At 47.1% G+C, this 19,832-nt stretch overlaps 2 protein-coding genes across 3 annotated transcripts; both read left to right on the top strand.

The window, feature by feature from the left end:
- Window positions 1-1,085: 1,085 nt before the first annotated feature.
- LOC310918826 (olfactory receptor 6B2-like) lies at window positions 1,086-8,620 on the top strand (the record flags this gene model as incomplete). Its single annotated transcript, XM_083877792.1, has 2 exons — window positions 1,086-2,004; window positions 7,686-8,620. 2 exons carry the CDS (start codon window positions 1,086-1,088, stop codon window positions 8,618-8,620), a joined length of 1,854 nt encoding a protein of 617 aa, XP_083733918.1.
- A 3,204-nt stretch (window positions 8,621-11,824) lies between these two features.
- On the top strand, window positions 11,825-18,758 carry SDR39U1 (short chain dehydrogenase/reductase family 39U member 1). 2 transcript variants are annotated; one of them, XM_083877638.1, is made up of 6 exons: window positions 11,826-11,858; window positions 12,172-12,278; window positions 12,601-12,683; window positions 13,263-13,384; window positions 14,440-14,583; window positions 14,786-18,757. In XM_083877638.1, the coding sequence occupies exons 1-6, from the start codon at window positions 11,843-11,845 to the stop codon at window positions 15,199-15,201; spliced, it is 888 nt and encodes a 295-aa protein (XP_083733764.1). In that variant the 5' UTR covers window positions 11,826-11,842; the 3' UTR covers window positions 15,202-18,757. The 2 variants fall into 2 exon arrangements, with proteins under 2 accessions (XP_083733765.1, XP_083733764.1); XM_083877639.1 differs by lacking the exon at window positions 12,172-12,278 and having other exon boundaries at window positions 11,825-11,858; window positions 12,605-12,683; window positions 14,786-18,758.
- Window positions 18,759-19,832: the final 1,074 nt, after the last annotated feature.

Here is a 19,832-nt window from a genome sequence, read left to right as displayed (position 1 = left end):
TTGGGGCACTAATCTAAAATATTTTTCTAGATTACCTTTTGCTCAAAGACTGCCGTATCCTCTGCCTCAGGGCATGTTTTTACTTTCCTCAGCCCTATAAAAATCGGTAGACACTAGCTGGTATTTTTTCATTGTTCAGTGTCTCAGGAAAAAAAAAAATCTTCAGAGTTTCTTCTCCTCTGCATGGAATCACAGAGAAAACAATAACATCCCTCCTCTTTCTGTGATTGCTTCCATTGGGAGGCCAGCTATAATTTCTGAATCAGACCTCATGAGACACCAAAGGGAAATAAAGTGTTGATTTATCTGTGCTGGTATAAATCACACAACTGGCACATCAGTCTGCACTTCAGCTGTACCCTACTGATCGTATTCTCCAGGATCAACTAAGGCAGTGGATTTCCACTACAGAAGATTGAGAACAGCTTTCTTTTTAACAGCACAGGCTGAGCCATTCTTCTTTTTGAAGGATTAATCGGAGTTAGTTGCAAACAAACCAGACCCAGAATTTTCATTTGCTTGTACTTTATGCTGTATCTGGGATGCTCCATGGACCATCTCAATAGACTTTAGATGTAAGTGGGCTCAGAGCTGACACAGAACCCTCTAGTGGGCTACTTCAGATGTGTTTGGGGGGGGGTTTATTATCGGAATGAATATATCCTTGTGGTATTTCACATTTCTCTTACAGCTCATGGAATATATATGATATAACTTTAGAAATGTTTAGAGGTAGAAACTAAAGCATTGGAAATGTGAATGTCTATCCATAAGCTCATAACCTGTGCTGTCTTTATACTGGATGGATAATATATTAGCATCATTCATCATTTGTCTTAGATGATTTGTAATGTACATTTATCTCCATGAAATGTAAATTAAAAAGCATGCTTTGGTTTTTAAAATGAAAAATTCTGAATTGAGCAGATAAATTTCACAAAGTTCATTTCTAAAAACCTAGCAAGAAAATATCTGAGTGTCTTTAAGTGGTGGTGTAACATATGGCTGGGAATTGAAGCCTGTGTAGTTTGGTGTCATTGTATTAATTTATTGCAGGTGGATAAGGTTCATCTTTCTTCTCCAGAATGGGTGGGAGGAATGAGACCAAAGTCATGTATTTCATTCTCCTGGGTTTCCCTACCACTGCTGAACAGCAGCTGCTTCTCTTCTCTGCTTTACTTCTGGTTTATTTATTAACTGTGCTGGAAAACTTCCTTATCATTCTCACCATCCAAAATAACCATAGCCTGCAAAGACCCATGTATTTCTTCCTAGGGAACCTATCTTTCTTAGAGATCTGGTATGTTTCTGTCATTGAGCCAAAGATGATGGTAGATGTCCTGTCCCATGACAAACGTATCTCATTCCAGGGCTGCATGACACAGCTGCATTTCTTTGTGACCTTTGTTTGCACTGAGTATGTCCTGCTGGCTGTGATGGCCTATGACCGCTTTGTGGCCATCTGCAAACCTCTCAGGTACCCCCTCCTCATGAGTCACAGGCTTTGTGCTCAGCTGGCAGCTGCCTGCTGGATGTGTGGCTTGGCCACTGCTTCCATCAAGCTGAGCTTTATAGCCCAGCTCTCCTTCTGTGATGTGGACAGGATCAACCATTATTTCTGTGATATTTCACCCCTACTGAACATCTCCTGCAGCAATTCCGCTCGGGCTGAGCTCGTGGACTTCATCTTGGCTCTGCTGGTTATCCTGGTGCCCCTGTGCACTGTGGTGGCCTCCTACATTTGCATCCTGTTCACCGTCTTGAAGATTCCTTCTTCCCAGGGGAGACAAAAGGCCTTTTCCACCTGCAGCTCCCACCTGACCGTGGTGGTTTTGTTCTACTCCACCACTCTTTTCACTTACGCCCACTCCAAGCTCATGTACACCTACCGTGCCAACAAGCTGGTGTCAGTCCTGTACACGGTGGTTGTGCCCCTGCTGAACCCTCTCATATATTGTCTGAGAAACAAAGAAGTCAGGTCTGCCATGAGAAAGACTTTTACTTGCAGAAGACACACCAGAGAAATCAACTGAAGAGCCCCAGAGAAGGGGCTTTGCTCATGAAGATCAACTGGCAGTGCTGATGAGCTGAAGCCAGGAGGTCCAGACCTTAATCCATGCCAAACTCTCCTACTCATGCAAACACTGGTCATATTTATTGAACTAGACCTTAATATATCTAAGTTAGATCTATGTATTTACTGTGACTTTGAGACGTGTGGGTTTGGGTTTTTTTTCCTTGTTTTCTCCCTAAGAATCTATGCTGTCACCCTTTCTTAAAAGTCTCTGGCTGAATGACTGCTCTGTTTTTAAAGATGTTTGGAAATGCTAGAAAATGAACCCCAGATTTGTTTGCCCTAGATGGAATAGAGTCCAGAAAACATTGTAAAATGAGTGTGAAGATCAGTTATCTATGTGGGATTTATTTAGTCCAAGATTTTGTTATTATCCCTTGAAAGAAATAGGCAGCAGAAAAGGATGGGTAATAGTAACATTCTTAGATACCTGGTGTAGGATAAAAGGAACATCCTCTGAAGAAGAAAATTTTTCTAATATGACATTAGAAAAGGAATAATGTGAGTGGTTTATTGTATTCATGTTACAGCTGCATTGTCACTTGGCCTCTTCACAGAGGGACCAAGGCACCCTAAATAACCTCATTGCACACCAAATAATGTCTTCCATGAAGAAATTCCAACACACCTGAAAGGATAAATCACTTCAATATTCCCTTCAGGCTGCACTGGATCCAGCAGTGTTTCATCAGGAGTAATGACCTCATGCAGGAGTCTGGAAACAGCTGGTGAATCTGAGCTGAACACGGATCCCCTGTGAGAAAATCTGATTATCAATTAGAAATAATTTGAGGCCTCTAAGAAAACTGCTCTGTGTTCAGACTATCACAGTGCTTCAGAACTTTTAATATTCTGTAATAAACAAACAAATCAATCAATCTGTCAGCAGAGTGCATGTGCATGTGTCCATATTAAATCTGGGTTTGAGTTGATGACTGAGACCACGGTATCTGATATTCTGTGCTCTGTACCAGCACACTGACTTCTCCAGTTTTGCAGATGAAGCCTTCAGTTTTCCAGGGAAGAAACCTGGAAGAAACTAGTCTATGCATACTGTGCCATGTATTGCCAATTGTTTCAAACAAGACCTTATTGAGGACTTGGACACAATATTTAGGAGAGATGTCAGGAACAGCCTGAAGTTCACCATAGTGGGGAGCTCTCCCCGGAAGTGCAGAGTGCTGGCTGTAATCCAGGTAGGAGCAGAAAATCTGCTGTGAGAAAATAGGTAATTGACATAAATGAATCTACATTACAGTATGAACCATTGTAAAGGAACAAGAAATAATCCAGTAGTTCTTTAGATTTGCATTAAAAATGAAGAGCCACAAATTTAGCTAGATATGAATTCTTCTAAAAATACTAAAAGTTTAGACATGTCTACTTAGACATCTAAGCAAACTACCCTCAGCTCCTTTACTACTCATGGATATGGATTATCACCCTAGAAATACATTCTTTATCTATAACATTTGCTTTTATGTTCAGTCATCTGCAAGAAAATGGGGATCACACTTAACAGTTACTTTGGAAGAAACATCCCTTTCTCCTTTTCCTGCAGTTTTTATTGCTGAGCATGATGCCACAGGCTCTGGAATGTCTCTGCTCAGCTGGAGTCAGCTGTCCCAGCTGTGTCCCCTCACAGTTTCTTGCTCCCTCCCAGCCTGTGCCAGCACTGTTCAGCAATAACTGAAACATTCCTGTGTTCCCAATATGGTTTTCATCATAAATCCAGAATTTAGTCCCATACAAGCTATTTAGTCCCTATGCCAGACAAAATCAGTACAGCATCAGGCTCTCTTCATTCTTAGTGCAATATGTTAAAGTACTGCTACACCAATAATCCCCTCATCTATTTCTTCTCCTATTTCAGTTTTTCATATACAAAGTGCAAACCACAGCATTTCAGCACTTCTTAGTGAGTTTTTCATTGAAATTTTGCAAGGTGTGAAGTTCCTTTAATACAGCAATTTGGCTGCACACATTGACAGGTTTTAAAGCATTGATCTGAAGTGATTGTTTTGAAATAACGCCAGGAAAAATCTTACAAATACACTGTGAAGAGGATTATCATCCAATTATTATGGGGTTTATGTACACTAATAATATTGTTGTTAGAAAACCTGAAACAAATAATTCATAACCTATTCAACAGGAGTTCCTAAGTGTTTTTAAGGAAGGAGAGAACACAGAAAAAGCTCACACAAACACAAACCTTTTGAGAATGCAAGCTCTCTTTTGCATCTAAGTTTATTTCTCGAGGTTTTCCTAATAAACACTCACAAATTCAAGTTTGGGTGCCTTTAAAGTACTGTCAATGAGTCACTAGCCACAAGAATTTAAGACTAAGTCCAATTTTAGCTTTTGAGAAACTTCCCTTCTCTCTTAATCTTACCCTCTGCCTCTGGGGCTGATAAGAATGTATGCAAATGTAAGATAGTCTGAGTTCAGAAGATATTGATCTATTGTCAGTCACAAAATTTGGGAAGCCATTCTATCAAGAACAGAAACATCTATTTCATGTAGATTTATTTAAAACCACAATGCCAAATGACAGAGAGTTTAACATAGTCTACTGTAACTAAATGTGCTGAGAAGAATGACACTCCTGTGCTGACAAGAATGCAAATTTGCTTTTTGAAAACCAGCCACGTCCTCGGGTGTCTGAGATACCCAAACAAGAGTTGTGAGATGCTTTTCCCTCCCTGGAGTGTTGCTGCACTCCAGAGCAGTGTTCCCTTAGAGGCTGCACCCTCACCTGAATCAAACTTCCAAATTTCAGGTGGGGAGTGCACTCTCCCTGCCAGCCAGAGAACAGAACACATTTAGTGAAAATTTGCTTTTGTTTAGAGAAGAGAAGCATTATTGCTTGGGGAGAAGGCAACTGTGTCTGTTCTATTTTGACAATCTGAAGGAAGCAGGTTCTAATGGCTAATGAGGCCTTGATTAGGTCCACAGTGTTTTGCTCAGCAGAAAGAAATCTACAAGGGGCAGGAAGGGTTCTGCATAAGAAAGGATGAAAGAGTAGGGGTAGAAGACACAGAGAAACAGCTTTACACTTTATTGTTTGTGTTTTATTCCTTATTATTTTATTCCGTCTATTCCTTTTGTTTTTCTTCTTTTGCAAGGCAAAGAAAAATGGCACAAGGGAAAAATATCTCATTGCAGGTTCAGATGTCTGCTGTGAAGGTCCAGGACTCTGGAAACTGAATCCTTGGTGTTTTTATGTACATCTATTAAAGTATATATGAGCAACATGCTAAGGAGAATGCCCTTAGAACCAGTCAGAGGGAAGGCCAGTGATGTGTTGATTACAAGAGACTACTAAAAAATCAGCTGTGGAGAAAAAACAGTTCAGTATTTTTGGCAATGTGTTCAAGAAACCTGAATTCCAACAAACCAAACGTGGCTTTAATGACCGTATTACAAGGTATGTGTATTGTGGTGTGTGAAATCTGAGTTTGCCTTGTTAAATTTAGTGACAGAACTGGACTAAAAATTGTTGTTTTCTCCTTTTTTTTTCCTCTTTTTTTCATTATATAGCATGTAGTAATCAGGGCTTATGAATACAGTTAGTTCTTCTGGAAATTAAATACATTAACAGGAAGCCTGTATTTAATGTGTCTGCATTCTAGACTTTCTGTTTGATCAACCAGAGACAGACAGTTCCAGAGACTTCTCAGGTGAATCAAAAATCTTCCCCTCTCACTGGCTAAAAAAGTATCTCCAGCATCCTCATTCTTAGCTGAGGTTTTTGTTAGCCTCTTTAAAAAGCCATTCACTTGAAGCAGTAGTAATTGTTATTTCAACAAAACAATTTTGGACAGGATGTAGGATATCCTTAAATAGACAATATGTTTGATTATCATGGAATTATTGCATAAGTTTACATCTATTACATTGATGCTTACACATAAAAACAGAATAAAAATAAGAATTTATAAATAAGGTCAATTACATAAGCCAAGACCACACACCTGATAAATGGCTGACCAGGATGACACAAAATTCTGATTTTTTTTTACATTATTGTGGACAAAAGTGTCTCTTTTTTTCTTATTCTCTTCTGGCTAGCTGTATCCATTTTTTAACAAAGACAGCTACTTCTAAGGGACTGTTTTTCCCCTGTTTTGAACAAGGCACCCTAAATAACCACATTGGTTATTTAAATTAAGGTGGGGTGAGACTACAAGAATCACATTGTGGATTAATCTATTTTCTCTTTGGATAATAGGGGAAGCTTTAGGAACTGTGAAAGCTGTAGGCAACAGGCTTGAAAAGGCTTTGACTGGACAAGGACCTTGAGCGCCTAAATCTGAGCTCTCTGCACACAAAACTCCCCAGCAAAACCAGACAAAGTATTTGATGAGCAAGGTTATGCAAAGAGAAATTCTGTCTCCAAATTTATTTCCCTTTCCTAAGACTCGTGGGTAAATAAGAACAAAGGATTAAATGGAGCTGCTGAGGGTACCCAGAGCTGAGGTTACATTTCAAGGACCATGGGGGGTAGCTGGAGAAAAGTGTTAAAAATTAATTCAGTGCTTGGAAAAGATTAGGTACATGCTGGTTAAGAAAAATTATCAAATGGAAATGACAGCAAACCAAACAAAATACCAGTAACTGGGTGGGGATTTCTGTCACTCAGCTTTTTACATCTTTGTCCATCTTTGCACAGACAGAACAGTTGGACTCCCCTTTAGATCAGTGGAGAAAACCAGAAAATCTTAAAACATGATTCAAACCTTCTACAGGAAATATTCTAAAGCTGGAGTGTTTCTCTCTGTCCACTGAATTTAAAGGCATCCAGACTATGAGTTCTAATGCAGGCATCAACCCACAGAATATATTCAAGCCTAAGTGAAAGGACAACTGGCTTATGGAAATAAAATTACTAAATAGAATTGAAAAGGTATTATTTGAAACATTCTGTCAATTAGTCAATTTTAAGATATTAAGTGAATTAATATCTGAGTAGAAAAAACTTAGTTCAGAAATCTCAATTTTGAAGTTTTTTTTTTCCAAGTACTGTTATAAAAGAAAAAAAATCAGTTTCTCACATGAAACAATCTGGGTTTTTAAAATAACAGACTTGGGGTTTTTTAAAAAAACAATTATCTGTATTATTTTAATACATTTCTTGACTCATACATATTTTCAATTGTTTTACATCATCTGAAGAAGCACATTCCCTTGTTCTTTTGTTTAGGGGTAAGCAGTATTTTGTGGGTTAGTTGCAATTTTGGTATGAGATTATTTTTTGCCCAGTTAATTCTGAAATAGCTCTTCAACTGTAGAATGAAATGTCTGTTTCTAGTTGGTTGTAAAGTTTATTACATTAGAATAGGTTGGATAAGCTGCATGCAGAATGTTTCTTTATACTGACGATAATATTACAGGATTATTAGTTCACATTGCCCCATAATCATTGACAAAATTCTGCAGATATGATATATCAATGAATTCTATATTTTTTTTCCATCTATCTCTCTATTTAATATTTCTTATGTTTCATATATCTCATTGTCTGTCTTATTCTTCTGTAATTGCTTCTCTGGGCAAACTCTCTGCAGTCTACTGCATCCTAATTCCCTTTTGGAACATCATCTGAAAGCAAAGATGGAAAACCACACCAGGATAAGTGAGTTCATTTTGGTTGGGTTCAAATCCCCCCCAGGATCACAACTCCTCCTCTCTGTTCTCTTCTCCACAATGTACATTGTCACTGTGGTGGGAAACGTCTGCATGATTCTCATCATCAGGATGGACTCCAACCTGCACACCCCAATGTACTTTTTCCTAGAGCACCTGTCCACCCTGGACATCTGCTATTCCTCTGTCATCGCTCCCAGGGCAGCACTGGCATTCTTACTGGGCAGGAGAAGCATTTCCTACAAAGGCTGTGCTTCACAAATGTTCTTCTTCTCCCTCTTTGGTACGACAGAAGCCTTTTTCCTTGCTGTGATGGCTTATGATCGCTTCACTGCCGTCTGCAACCCACTGCTCTACCCCGTCATCATGAGCAGAAGGCTCTGTGTTCTCATGGTGCTGGGCTCTTATCTGTCAGGCTGCATCAACTGCACCATCCAGACAGGCTTCACCTTCAGTTTGTCCTTCTGTGGGCACAGAGAAATAAACCAGTTCTTCTGTGATGTTGCTGCAGTGATCCAGGCCTCCTGCTCCAACACACTTGTCAATGAACTCGTCATGCTGGCTGTGTGTGGGGCAATCATTGTGGGCACTGCCTTGGTGGTTTTTATCTCCTATGGTTATATAATCATCACAATCATCCAAATGCCTTCAGTTGAAAGCAGGCACAAGGCCTTCTCCACCTGCTCTTCTCATATGGTGACAATCTGCTTGTTCTTTGGGACAGTGTTCTACATGTATGCTCAGCCTGGAGCCACATCTTCACCCAACAAAAGCAACATCATCTCAATCTTCTATACTGTTGTTATTCCCATGCTCAACCCTTTCATTTACACTCTCCGAAACAGGGAGGTGAAAGAGTCTCTGAAAAAACAGTTAAAAAGGAAAGGGTTTTTTTAGCACCTTTACTGAAGGTGAGAATGAGCACAGTGTCCAGTTTGGTACAAACAGATGCTTAGAATGTAAAATAAAGGACATCAGGACCTGCTTTCAAGAGTCTTTTGTGTTTCTAGATGGTCAGTCAAAGCAGGAAATGGAAACAAATCTATGAGGATCTAGTAATTGCTATTTCAATGGAACAATTTTAATAGGATGTATGATATCCTTCAGTGGACAATATGTTTGATTTTTATGGAATTATTTCATAAGTTGACATCTATTACACTTAAATAATTGATGCTTGCAAATAAAACCAGAATAAAAAAAAAAAGAAATCAAAAATAAGGTCAATTAAGTAAGCCAAGACCACACATCTGTTAAATGGCTGACCACAGTGACACACAATTCTGACATTTTCTTTTACACTATTGTGGACAAAAGTATCTCTTTTTTCTTATTCTCCTCTGGCTAGCTGTATTCCTTTTCTAGAGCAGATGAAAGTGAGGTTTCACTTAAGTACAATTAGACATTTACAATCCATCAGACCTGTAATTTACAGGCCTCTTGTAGCCACTCAAAAGGTACCAGCATTTTAAAGCCATAATTAATACTATTGGATTGGACAAATTCAAGAGTATCTAAGTCTTCTGAGCAGCTAAAATAGGACACAAATCTGAGACTCTGGCAGTTCCTTATTTCTGTGCATTGGAGCACAGCCAGTTCAGGTGGAGGCATTTTCACTCTACACATCCACAGCTAAATTAAGTCAGACATGAGTGAACTGGAAGATTTATTTGTCTATGACTCCTAGTATTTCTAATTGTTTTTCTCAATTTTGCTTTTAATCACTTATCTTTCAGTAGAACCACTGAAATTAAGGCTACAACCATTAAGCATTAAAGGACAATTGAAATCTTGCACCTAAAAATCTCTGTGACACAAAATAAAGGGCAAAAAAAGCAGCAGGATTCTATTTCCATGTATTTTGTGTGCATGAGTCTTAGGTAAGCTTATAACAACACAATCTGACAACATGAAGATAATGTTTAAGTTCAACTTCACAGCTGCTTGGGGTGGTTTGAAATTCTGCTTTTAAAAAAGGCACATTTCAAAAATACCAACTTAAAACTTTTGTGTCAAGTATCTGAAGCATGAACTTACTGTGAAACACCATTTTACCAGAATACTGCTCAATTCTCATTGTATTCCATCATAAGATAAACCCCAGACTAGAATCAGCAATCACCTTTCAGAGAAAGTAATTATTTAAATTAATTATTTGTTCACTTTCTCCTTAAAAGAAAAGATCACTTTGAAATAAATACATCACTACCCATAGTCACCTCTTTCTCCCTTTGCTGTTATCTGTATCTGTACTATGGGCTCATACACATCTATCTCCCCCTGCATAAGAACCACCCTCTATGGCAGGAAAAAATACCAGAGCAATGTCCCTCTGTGTAGGCCATGAGCCACTGGAATTTCTGTGAGCATTTTCCAACAGCCACTATTGTAACATCAGTTCCCACCAGCCTTCCAAACTAGTGGAAAACACCTGTATGGATTGCAGCTCCCCTCTCAGATATTTGTATTCAGGTACAGGGGAGATTTCTGCACTTGGAGGTGAGAATTTTCTAACAAGGCTCCAACAATTTCTAACAATTCTCTTACTTGGCTCACCCTGCTGCAAACAAGGCTCAGCCCAGGCCCCTCCTGGTTACCATTACATTGCAACACACAACCCCAACATTCAAAGTCTCCTGCTCCAGGGACTGAGACAGAGGGGGAGTGGGATCCTCGTTGCTGCTGTTAGAGCTGTGCAGACCCACCTGGCCTTTACCTGTAGCAGTTCTGCTGCAAGGACAGCCCTGGCCCCAGGGCTGGCTGCAGGCAGGTGGATTCCCCAGAATTTTCACTGTTCACCATTTCCTAAAACAGACCTGACATATCAGCTTTCAGTGGCTTCACCTCACGTCAGCTGCCAAGAGTTTTGTCATATCCAAAGCCGTCACTACCCTGGTTACTAACAGAGCCTTATCTTGTTCTTCAAACAGGCCACAGAGGTGTGAAATTGTGAAGAGCTCATTTCTGCTTGTTTGTTTCTTTTCTGCTCACTCAGACCATGTCAGGGCAGCCCAGAGCTGTCAGGTAACCCCGTTCTGTAGTGTGGATGGAGGGATGGATGGATGGATGGATGGATGGATGGATGGATGGATGGATGGATGGATGGAGGGATAGAGCGAGGGATGGAGGGATGGACAGGTGGTGCAATGGCTACAGCTGTATGTGCTGACAAGGTGGACTAAGCTGGACAGGCAGGTAGAAATATCTCCAGCATTTGTTCCTGCTCCTGCAGAGCCACCAATGTGTAGAGATGTTGCCCACGGGCTGTTGTCACCCTCTGCTCTTCACAGGACACAGGTAAAAGGAGCTGACAGCACAGACAACTCTGTGTGAAGCAAAGGCTGCTCCAGCTGCCTGCAGGTGGGAAGTTGTGTCTCTGATGTGTTTCATCACATCTCAGAAGAGACATTTCAAGCCCAGTGGCAGAATTACATCCTTGAAAGAATTTCTATTCCCATGACCCCAAGGAGACAGGCAAACAGGTGGCAGAGAAAAGTTCAGGGTCAATGACAACAGCCCCTGCCCAATTCCCAACTGCACAATTCTTTGTTCTCTACTAGCAGTATTAAAAACACTTCATAGAATAGCAGAATCACAGACTCTCGGACTGTTTTGGAAAGCAGCTCTAAAGCTCTCCTCGTTCCACCCCCTGCCATGGGCAGGGACACCTCCCCCTGTCCCGGGCCGGTCCAGCCCTGTCCAGACCGGCCTTGGCCACTTGCAAAGGATCCAGGGGCAGCCACAGCTGCTCTGGGCATTCACTGCTGCGCTTTGAACGAACGGATAAATTGCCCTGACAAACTCCTCGCGTTGCTGCGTCCCCGCTGCTGCCGCGCTGAGCGCAGAGCCAGGAGCAGCCCCTGAGCCCCGGGCCGTGCCCGAGTGTCCCCTGAGCCCCGAGTGTCCCCTGAGCCCCGAGTGTCTCCTGAGCCCCAGGCCATGCCCGAGTGTCCCCTGAGCCCGGAGTGTCCCCTCAGCTCGGGCCGATCCCGGTTCCCCCTCACACCGAGCCCCGCACACCCTGAGGCGCGCGGGCCCTTTAAGGGCCTCCCCTCCGCTGGGGGGCGCCGTGCGCGGCGGGGGCGCATGCGCGGTGGGCGCTGCGTGTGCGGCTCGGCAATGCGGGTGGTGGTGGGTGAGTGCGGGACAGAGAGAGCGGGGCCCGGGGAAGCGGGGCCCGTGTGAGAGCGGGGCCGGGGTGAGAGCGGGGCCCGGGGGGGCGGGGCCCGTGTGAGAGCGGGGCCCGGGGGAGAGCGGGGCCCGAGGGAGCGGGGCCGGTGTGAGAGCGGGGCGGGTGTGAGAGCGGGGCCCGAGGGAGCGGGAATGGGGGTCTGGCCGTGGTGCGGGGCCGGGGCTGCGGGGATGCACAGCCGGGCACTGGGCGCCTCTGCTGCCGGGGTGATGGCCCAAGGACACGGCCGTGACGGCCCGTCTGTCTCTGTCACCAGGTGGTGGGACAGGCTTCATTGGCACAGCCCTGACCCGGCTGCTGCGGAGCCGAGGGCACCAAGTGACCCACGTGTCGCGGCGAGAGGGCGAGGATCGGATCAGCTGGGTACGAGCTGAGAGCGGTCACAGGAGGGGAAACGTGTCAGGGCTGAGAAACCAGCCTGGTGCCTGGCTTTCCATGGCATGGAGGGAGCCTGCCAAGGGAGGTCTGGCTCCTGTGGATGTTCTTTTGGGCTGCTGGATGGGTCACAGTCGTTGGAATGGGAACTGCTGTGGCTCCAAGGAGCAAAACTTCTCCATTTGTGCTTGTAGTCCACAAATGTCAGGAAGAAACTGTCTGCAGTTTTTAGGAGCCTGCCCTGCTGCTGTGCAAGGAAGGCTTGAGCAGAGGGAGGGCTGATGTTGATGTCTCTGTTCCTCCTGCCCAGGCAGAGCTGTCCCGCTCCGGGCTGCCCCTGTGCGATGCTGTGGTCAACTTGGCTGGGGAAAATGTCCTCAACCCTTTCCGCAGGTAACTTGGTGTTCCCCAGGGCTGTGGGGACAAGGTGCAGGCAGGACAGTCCTGTGTTGTCAGAGAGTGTGGAAAGGGAGGAAACAACATGAGCAGGAAGCTCTTGAGTTGACTAGCTGTTGACATTTGCATCCTCAGACATTTCCGTGGGCCTGGTAGGTTTGGAGAGACCTTTGGAAGAAAGGTTCCCTTGTGGATCTACAGCTGGAGGCCAGAACAATGAGTTCCACATTTCCAAAAGGACATTGGGTGCTGTGCCTACATTTGATAATGCAAAATCAGAACCAAAGTGTGACTTGTAGGAGGAACACCAGCTTTGGTGTCCAGCTCCTTTGCTGACTTGGTCCAAAGGCAGTCCAAATCCCAGAATCTTTTAAGGGAAAAGAAGAGTCACCATGTTCCCAAGTTCCCCTGCCCTTGTGCTGTAAGATGAGCTGTCCTCCCTTTGCCCTGGGGTGAGGGGAGTTCCTGTGGCCTCTCCTGTGCTTGTGGAGCTGGTGTTGTCTGGGGGCCCCTTGGTGGCCGTGTTTGCTGGGGTGTCCCTGTGAGGTGTTTAATCCCTGCCTCTCCCTTTCCCAGGTGGGGAGATGCCTTCTGCCAGGAGATCATCAGCAGCCGTGTGGAGACCACGAGGAGCTTGGCCAAGGCCATTGCTGCTGCTGAGCAGCCCCCCCGTGCCTGGGTCCTGGTCACTGGCGTAGGTATTGCTGGGGCCTGGCCAGGACATCCCTCCTGCTGCCCTGGAGAGGCTCTGCCTGCAGACACAAACACAGTTCCTGTTCCTGCACACAGGAGCTCGTGTCTTGCCTTGAGATGTCAGCTTTATTGCCATCAGTGTCACTGTGTCTAGGCAAGCCTTGATTGGCTTTTTAGTGCTGCTAGAGAGGAATTTGGGTCCCTGTGCTTTGTCTTGGTGTCACTGGGGCAGAAGTTATTCTGTGTTTTCCTGTGAAAGCCTTTGGGCATCCTGTAGAATCAATTTGTGTAAGGCCTCAGCTGAAGCCCATTATCTGCATTATCTGTAACTTTGTGCTTGCTGCAGTCTTTAAACTGCCATGGTTTATCCTCTGTGCTGTCCAGTATTAAAGCAGGCACCTTGCAGCCAGTTCAGTGTTCAGGCAGTTGTTTGCAGACCTGTTTGGGTTTTGGGGCTGCCTGAGTGTTAATGCATCCTACTGAGCCTGTAGAGCACATTGGCAGTTCAAAAACTTGTCAGCATTGCCACCAGAGACCTGTGCTGTTCATGTGAGGATGTCCCTGGTGGAGTGATGGAGCTCACAGAGTCCCAGAGTGGTTTGGGTTGGAAGGAGCTTTTCAGAACATCCAGTCCCACCCCCTCCCATGGCAGGGACACCTTCCACTGTCCCAGGTTGCTCCAAGCCCTGTCCAGCCTGGCCTTGGACACTTGCAGGGATCCAGGGGCAGCCACAGCTTCTCTGGGCACCCTGTGCCAGGGCCTCCCCACCCTCACAGGGTAGATTTTGCTCCTAACAGCCAATCTAAACTGCCTTTCAATTTGAACCATTTCCCCTTGTCCTGGCACTCCAGGCCCTTGTAGTCTCTCTTTCTTGTAGGCTCCCTTCAGGTACTGGAGAGCTGCAATTAGGTCTCTTTTCCAGGCTGAACAATCCCAATTCTCTCAGCCTTTCCTCACAGGAGCTCTGGGCTCGTGGAGGCAGAGGAGATGGTCTGATGGGGAAGGGGGGGCTTAGTGTCATCATTCAACCCTGAGCCCCTTTCTGCTGTTCCCCTGCAGGTTATTACCGGCCCAGCCCCACAGCTGAGTACACTGAAGACAGTCCAGGAGGGGATTTTGACTTCTTCTCACGCCTGGTGAGCTCGTGGGAGGCTGCAGCTCTCATCCCTGGGAGCCCAACTCGTGGTGTTGTGGTGAGATCAGGTGAGATGGGGCATCAGCTTATTAATGGTGACTCTGCTTTACTGCTGGGGCGGGGAAAGGGCATCAGCTCTTCTGTCTCTCCTTGTTGGGGTGTCCTGTTGCAGTCCAGCCCTCTAAGGATTCTCCTGCTTGTAGGTGTGGGTGTGAAGGGGCTTTAGCCCTTGGGGCAGGGGCAGCTGGTGTCACTCTCCTGTCCCCACAGGTGTCGTGCTGGGTCGAGGTGGTGGTGTCATCTCTCAGCTGCTGCTGCCTTTCCGTCTGGGACTGGGGGGCCCCGTGGGCTCCGGGCTCCAGCCCTTCCCATGGATCCACATCCAGGACCTGTGTGGGATCATGTGTCACGCCCTGGAGAAGGAGTCTGTGCGGGGCGTCCTGAACGGAGTCTCCCCGTCCTCCCCCAGCACGTCCAGCGGCGGCTTTGCCCGGGCGCTGGGGGCGGCCCTGGGGCGCCCGGCGCTGCTGCCGCTGCCGGCCTGGGCCGTGCGCGCCGTGCTGGGGCCCCAGCGGGCGGGGATGCTGCTGGAGGGGCAGAGGGTGCTGCCACAGCGCACCCTGGACACTGGCTACCAGTTCATCTTCCCTGAGCTGCCTGCAGCCCTCAGGGACATCGTGGCGTGAGGCCTCCCCGCCGGGGCTGGCCTGGGCCCTGTTTGTGTGAGCTCACGTGCCTTCCCATGGAAGAGGGGAGCCCTGCCCTTGGCACTGCCCCATCCCGTACAGAAAGGGTGAGAGATCCTTTCCCCTGTACCTCCCTGTGTGCATCACCAGTTTAGGATTCATCCCCCTTACTGCCATCTGAATTTAGCATTACCTGCATTTGGGGAAGGGCACGTGCCCCTCAAAGGGCTGTGGAATTGCCCATTTTCCCTTCTGCATGGTGTGTGTGTGAACTGTTGGCAAAGTAGCTGGGGGTGTAATGGCTTCTCTCCTGAGAGATGTAGCAGCAGGAAGCAGGTCTTGATGCTGTTGTGATTATTCCATGGTACTGGAAGTCACCCTTCCTGTTTTTCCCCATGATGATCCAGGCATAGCAGAAGAGCCTCAGTCTCTTCCTTGGTCTTGGTGCCTGTGGGACAAGATCCATCTTAGTGTGCTGAATACAGATTGCTTGGAGACTCTGCCCTCTCTTTTCTTGGTTGGTACCAAGCTGATGTGTCAGTACCTTCAGCTGGGTCTAGTCCAAAGAGTTACACCCTTCCAGGGTTCCAAGCCCCTGGGGCTGTGGCAGGGCTGAGGGAGAACAATGCTTTGCCAGCCTGGAGAGGAAAGGGTGACAATCAGCCTGTGGCCCCTGGACTGCTTTGCCTTGGCTGAGTGCTCACTACATCTTGGAGCTCAGGAAAGCTGGGTGGTGCATCACTGTGTGAGGCAGTGCAGGTCACAGCTTTGGTCTAAAGGAGATTTCAGCTGTTGCCTTCATTATGCATACCTCAGAGCAGGCTGGTTTTCTTTTACTGATCCCATGGGGTGGTGCTTGTGTTCAGGGTGTTCCCCCTGACTGGGCCCTGAGAATATCCTGATCTGCTGTGGGAAGCAGAACCTCTTCCCTGGTAAAGCAGATTGCAATTTCATCATCTCACAGTGGCAGGAAATGTGTCCTTGCAGTTAGTGTAAGCACAGCCAGGTGAAATGGGACTTTGGGAATAGTCATGGAAGCAGCATGGTTTGAGATACATGTGGATTGCTTGGACTGTGCCTTTGCTGCCTCTAAGTTGGGTGCAGCTTCCTTCCTCTTGCCAAGAGCTTCAGTGTCCTGTCTGTGAGAGCAGGCTGACATACTCTTGAGATCTTGTGGGCCAGTACAAAGGTGGAATCAGCAGTGCTGCTTTAGTTACTGCAGCTGAGTTTTTAGAGCCTCAGGCTTCAGAGCTTCCCCAGATGTTGTGGTCTGCAGCATCCTGTCAGCCAGGCTGGTTGGCCAGCCCAGTGAGGTTGTTGCTGTACCTGTATAAACCTTGATGACTGCAATGCCTTTGGGTTGTGACTGGAAATGAGAACAAGTATGGCTGGAGAAGAACTACCACCTTCAGCCCTTCTGGAAGAGGTGTTTGTATCCCAAAGAGAACTGCCACTAAGCAGAGTTCCCAGGCCTTGGACTCACTGCCTGGATGTGAATGTAACTCACTCAGGACCTTTGAAAAGTTGCCTCTGTTTGGTGTTTGGCTTAAATACATCACAAGGTTTAAATGAGCTTGTGTCATCTGAATCTGTCCATGGGATCTGGAAGCACTATTGTGAGTGCATTAAAAACTTTCCATCATAAATTCACACATGCCCCAGGCCCCTTTCTCTGCAGTAGAGCCAGGAAAGGTGCATGTTTGGGTGGCAGCAGGCTGAAATCTCCATTGGGTGTGTCTAGTTGTGGTGACCTTAAGGAAGCCCTGGGCCCCAGGCTGCAAAGCCTTTGTGATCCTGAGAACAGATTAACAGTTGTGTTACCCAGTGCTGGCATTGCAATGCTCAGGGCCAGCAGAGTGTTTCTGCAGGCATGTCTGAGCCAGTGCTGTGCCCCTCTGCCTCGGGCCAGGTGTCTCTGTTCCTTTAGAGGTGAATTGTTGAGGCTTTTGTTAAGCCCTGTGCAAAGCAGCTGCTGCCTTCAGCACCTGTGGCCCAGGAGCCTCCTGTGTGGGCACTGCCATCCCAGCCTGGGGCCTGTAGCCAGGGTTTCTGTCCAGGCTGAGGACTCAGCTGTCCCTTTGCTGTTTGCAGGCTCAGCCAGCCCTGGTGCTGAGCTGCCGTCACACACAGACACGTGGACAGTGACACACAGGTGACACTGACATGGCTGTTGGCCCCAGCCCCACACAGGACACAGGTGACACAGGCACAGATGGGGCTGGCAGAGTCAGTGACACCCTCAGGGTTCACAAGGATGGGCACACTCCTGAATCCTGTGAGCACCAGTATGAGCCCTCAGTCCACCCAGCCCTCCAGCATGGAGCACAAGCCTCCTGACCCAGCCCACAGGGCCCCTCCTTGCCAGCTGCTCCAGCCTGACACACCAGACATGGCCTCACTCAGATGCTCATCCCAAAGGCACATCACACTCTCAGGTATCTCCAGGTACCAACATGGATCCCTTGCCCTCCTGATAACCCTGCCCATCCCTGGAGTCCCCTACTTGCCATCTGCTCTGAATTACTGCTGCTGGAGACACTCCTGCACACCTGGTTTGTGGGAGTTGCCTCTCCCAGAATCAGCACACAGGCTGGGAGTGCCTGTCCTGCTCCAGCTGCTGGCATGGAGCCCCTCACTCCCCTTGCTCATGCTTCCCCCTCCAGCAGCTGCTCTTGTGGACATGTTGTTTTCCTGCCTCAGGGGCTGGGGGGTGAGTTCCCACTGGCTCCAGGAGCTGCTGCCACAGCCTGGGGCTCTGCTCTCCCTGTTCCTGGATCTGATTTCAGGAGCTGGCCCCAAATCCACACCTGCTGGCTGCCCAGCACCTGGCACTTGGTCCTTGCAGCACACAGATGGGACCCTGGGAGGTTGCACAGAGAGTTACAGAGAGATGAAATAAGGCAGGACTGTGGTGGTCAAGTGTAGGGCTCAGCCAGCCCAGCAGTGACTGGCCCAGGTTTACACCCAGCCAGGTTCTTCCAAGGCTTTTCTGTCTAACCCCTTTTGGCTGCTCCCTGTCCTTGCACAGTTCCTCAACTGCTGCCATCCCACTGTCTTCATCTGACATCCTGGACCCTGAGCTTTGCATCCTTATCCCTTGCAAAGTCCTGGGCTGCCTGTAGCTTCTTGAGAGCTCATCAGCCGTTGTGAGTGATGCCATTTGTTTCTGGTTATTTGCCTTGTTAACACTAATTGGTCAGGTTTTATGACTGTGTCTCCCATTACTTCCCTACTGTAAAAATAAATGTTCTCAGCCTCACACCTCCTTACCCCTTTGGGTGGCTGATCAGGTTTGTTCTCATCACAACCTCTCATCACATCTGGTTTCTCTCTGTGCCTTCTATGGCTGGTTGATCAGATATCCCCAAACGAGCTCCCTTCCCATCTGACACTGCCCTGCTGCAGGACTCTCACAGGAGCTGCACTCTTCACTCCCCTGGGGCCTGAATGGGCCTCCCCATGGGCTGCACTTAGGGGGCAGTGACCCCTCTGGGCACTGGAGGGGCTGTGTGTGCCAGCAAGGGCTGCATCACTGGTCCCCCAGCAGAGGCAATAGGCAGGAACAGGCTGAGGCACTCAGGGTCAGGAGCACCTCTTTATCAGTTTGCACAGGCAAGTCCAGGGTCTGGCTGACAGCCACATCTCTCCAGGCACCAGGGCATGTGGTGTCTGTGACCAGGCTGATCCTGGAGTTTTGGTCTCATTCTGGCACAGCTCAGTGATCTGCACTGGTGCCTTGCTTTGGGGTCAGCTCTGGGCTGACTGCTAAATTGTAACACAGTGTTAAAGACAGCAAGGCTTAATTCTGGGTTTTCTGTACCAGTCATTGTTCTGCACTATTTGTATTGTTAGTCTGCTTTACACATTCTTTCACAAATTGTAAGACACTGATTTCCTAATTAAAGTTGGTATTTCCTTCCCTTGTACCCCTTAATTTCCACTGAACCATGGTTTAGACTTGATTGGGACAATTTCCAAGATTTTAGGACATGTTGTGACTACCCTGTCCTTTCTCACAGCTTAAAAATGTGTAAATCTGAGGCTGAAATCCTGGACAAGCATCTGTGTTTCTCTCTGTGTCCAGGATGGTTCTTGGCTTTGCTGCTGGTTGAACCTGCCCTTGAGGGCTGTGAGGTACAGTGAGTGCTCTGCCACCCTCCTTTGCTGAGAGATGGACAAGCCTCATTCCTGCAGTCTCTGCTGTTAACACTGATGCTTTTGAGCCATTTTTATGCCTGCTGAGGGCTCCACATATCCTGCTTGGAACCCAAAAAGATGCTGCAATTCATACCAGTTGTTCTTGGGGTACTCCCCTGCCTGAGCTGGAGGACAGGGATGGAGAGCAGAATGGAGCCCCATGATCCAAGGGGAACTGGGCAGTGACCTGTACACAGCTGAGGCTCACATATGTCTGTGGGGCTGGATGGGACTCATGCAGTGGTGCCAAGGGAGTGGTAACACTCACCAAGCCACCTGCAGTCATTTATCAGCAGTCCTGGCTCACTGGGGAGGTCCCAGCTGACTGGAGGTGAACAAATGTGAGCCCCAGCTGCAAGGAGGGCCAGAAGAAGGGTTTGGGGAACTGTGGGCCTGACAGTGTGACCTTGGTGCCAGGACAGGAACAGATCATC

Source organism: Zosterops lateralis (genome assembly GCF_965231275.1).
Source record: "Zosterops lateralis genome assembly, chromosome: 24".
Lineage (NCBI taxonomy): Eukaryota > Metazoa > Chordata > Aves > Passeriformes > Zosteropidae > Zosterops > Zosterops lateralis.
This window is presented reverse-complemented; position numbering and strand designations above follow the sequence as displayed.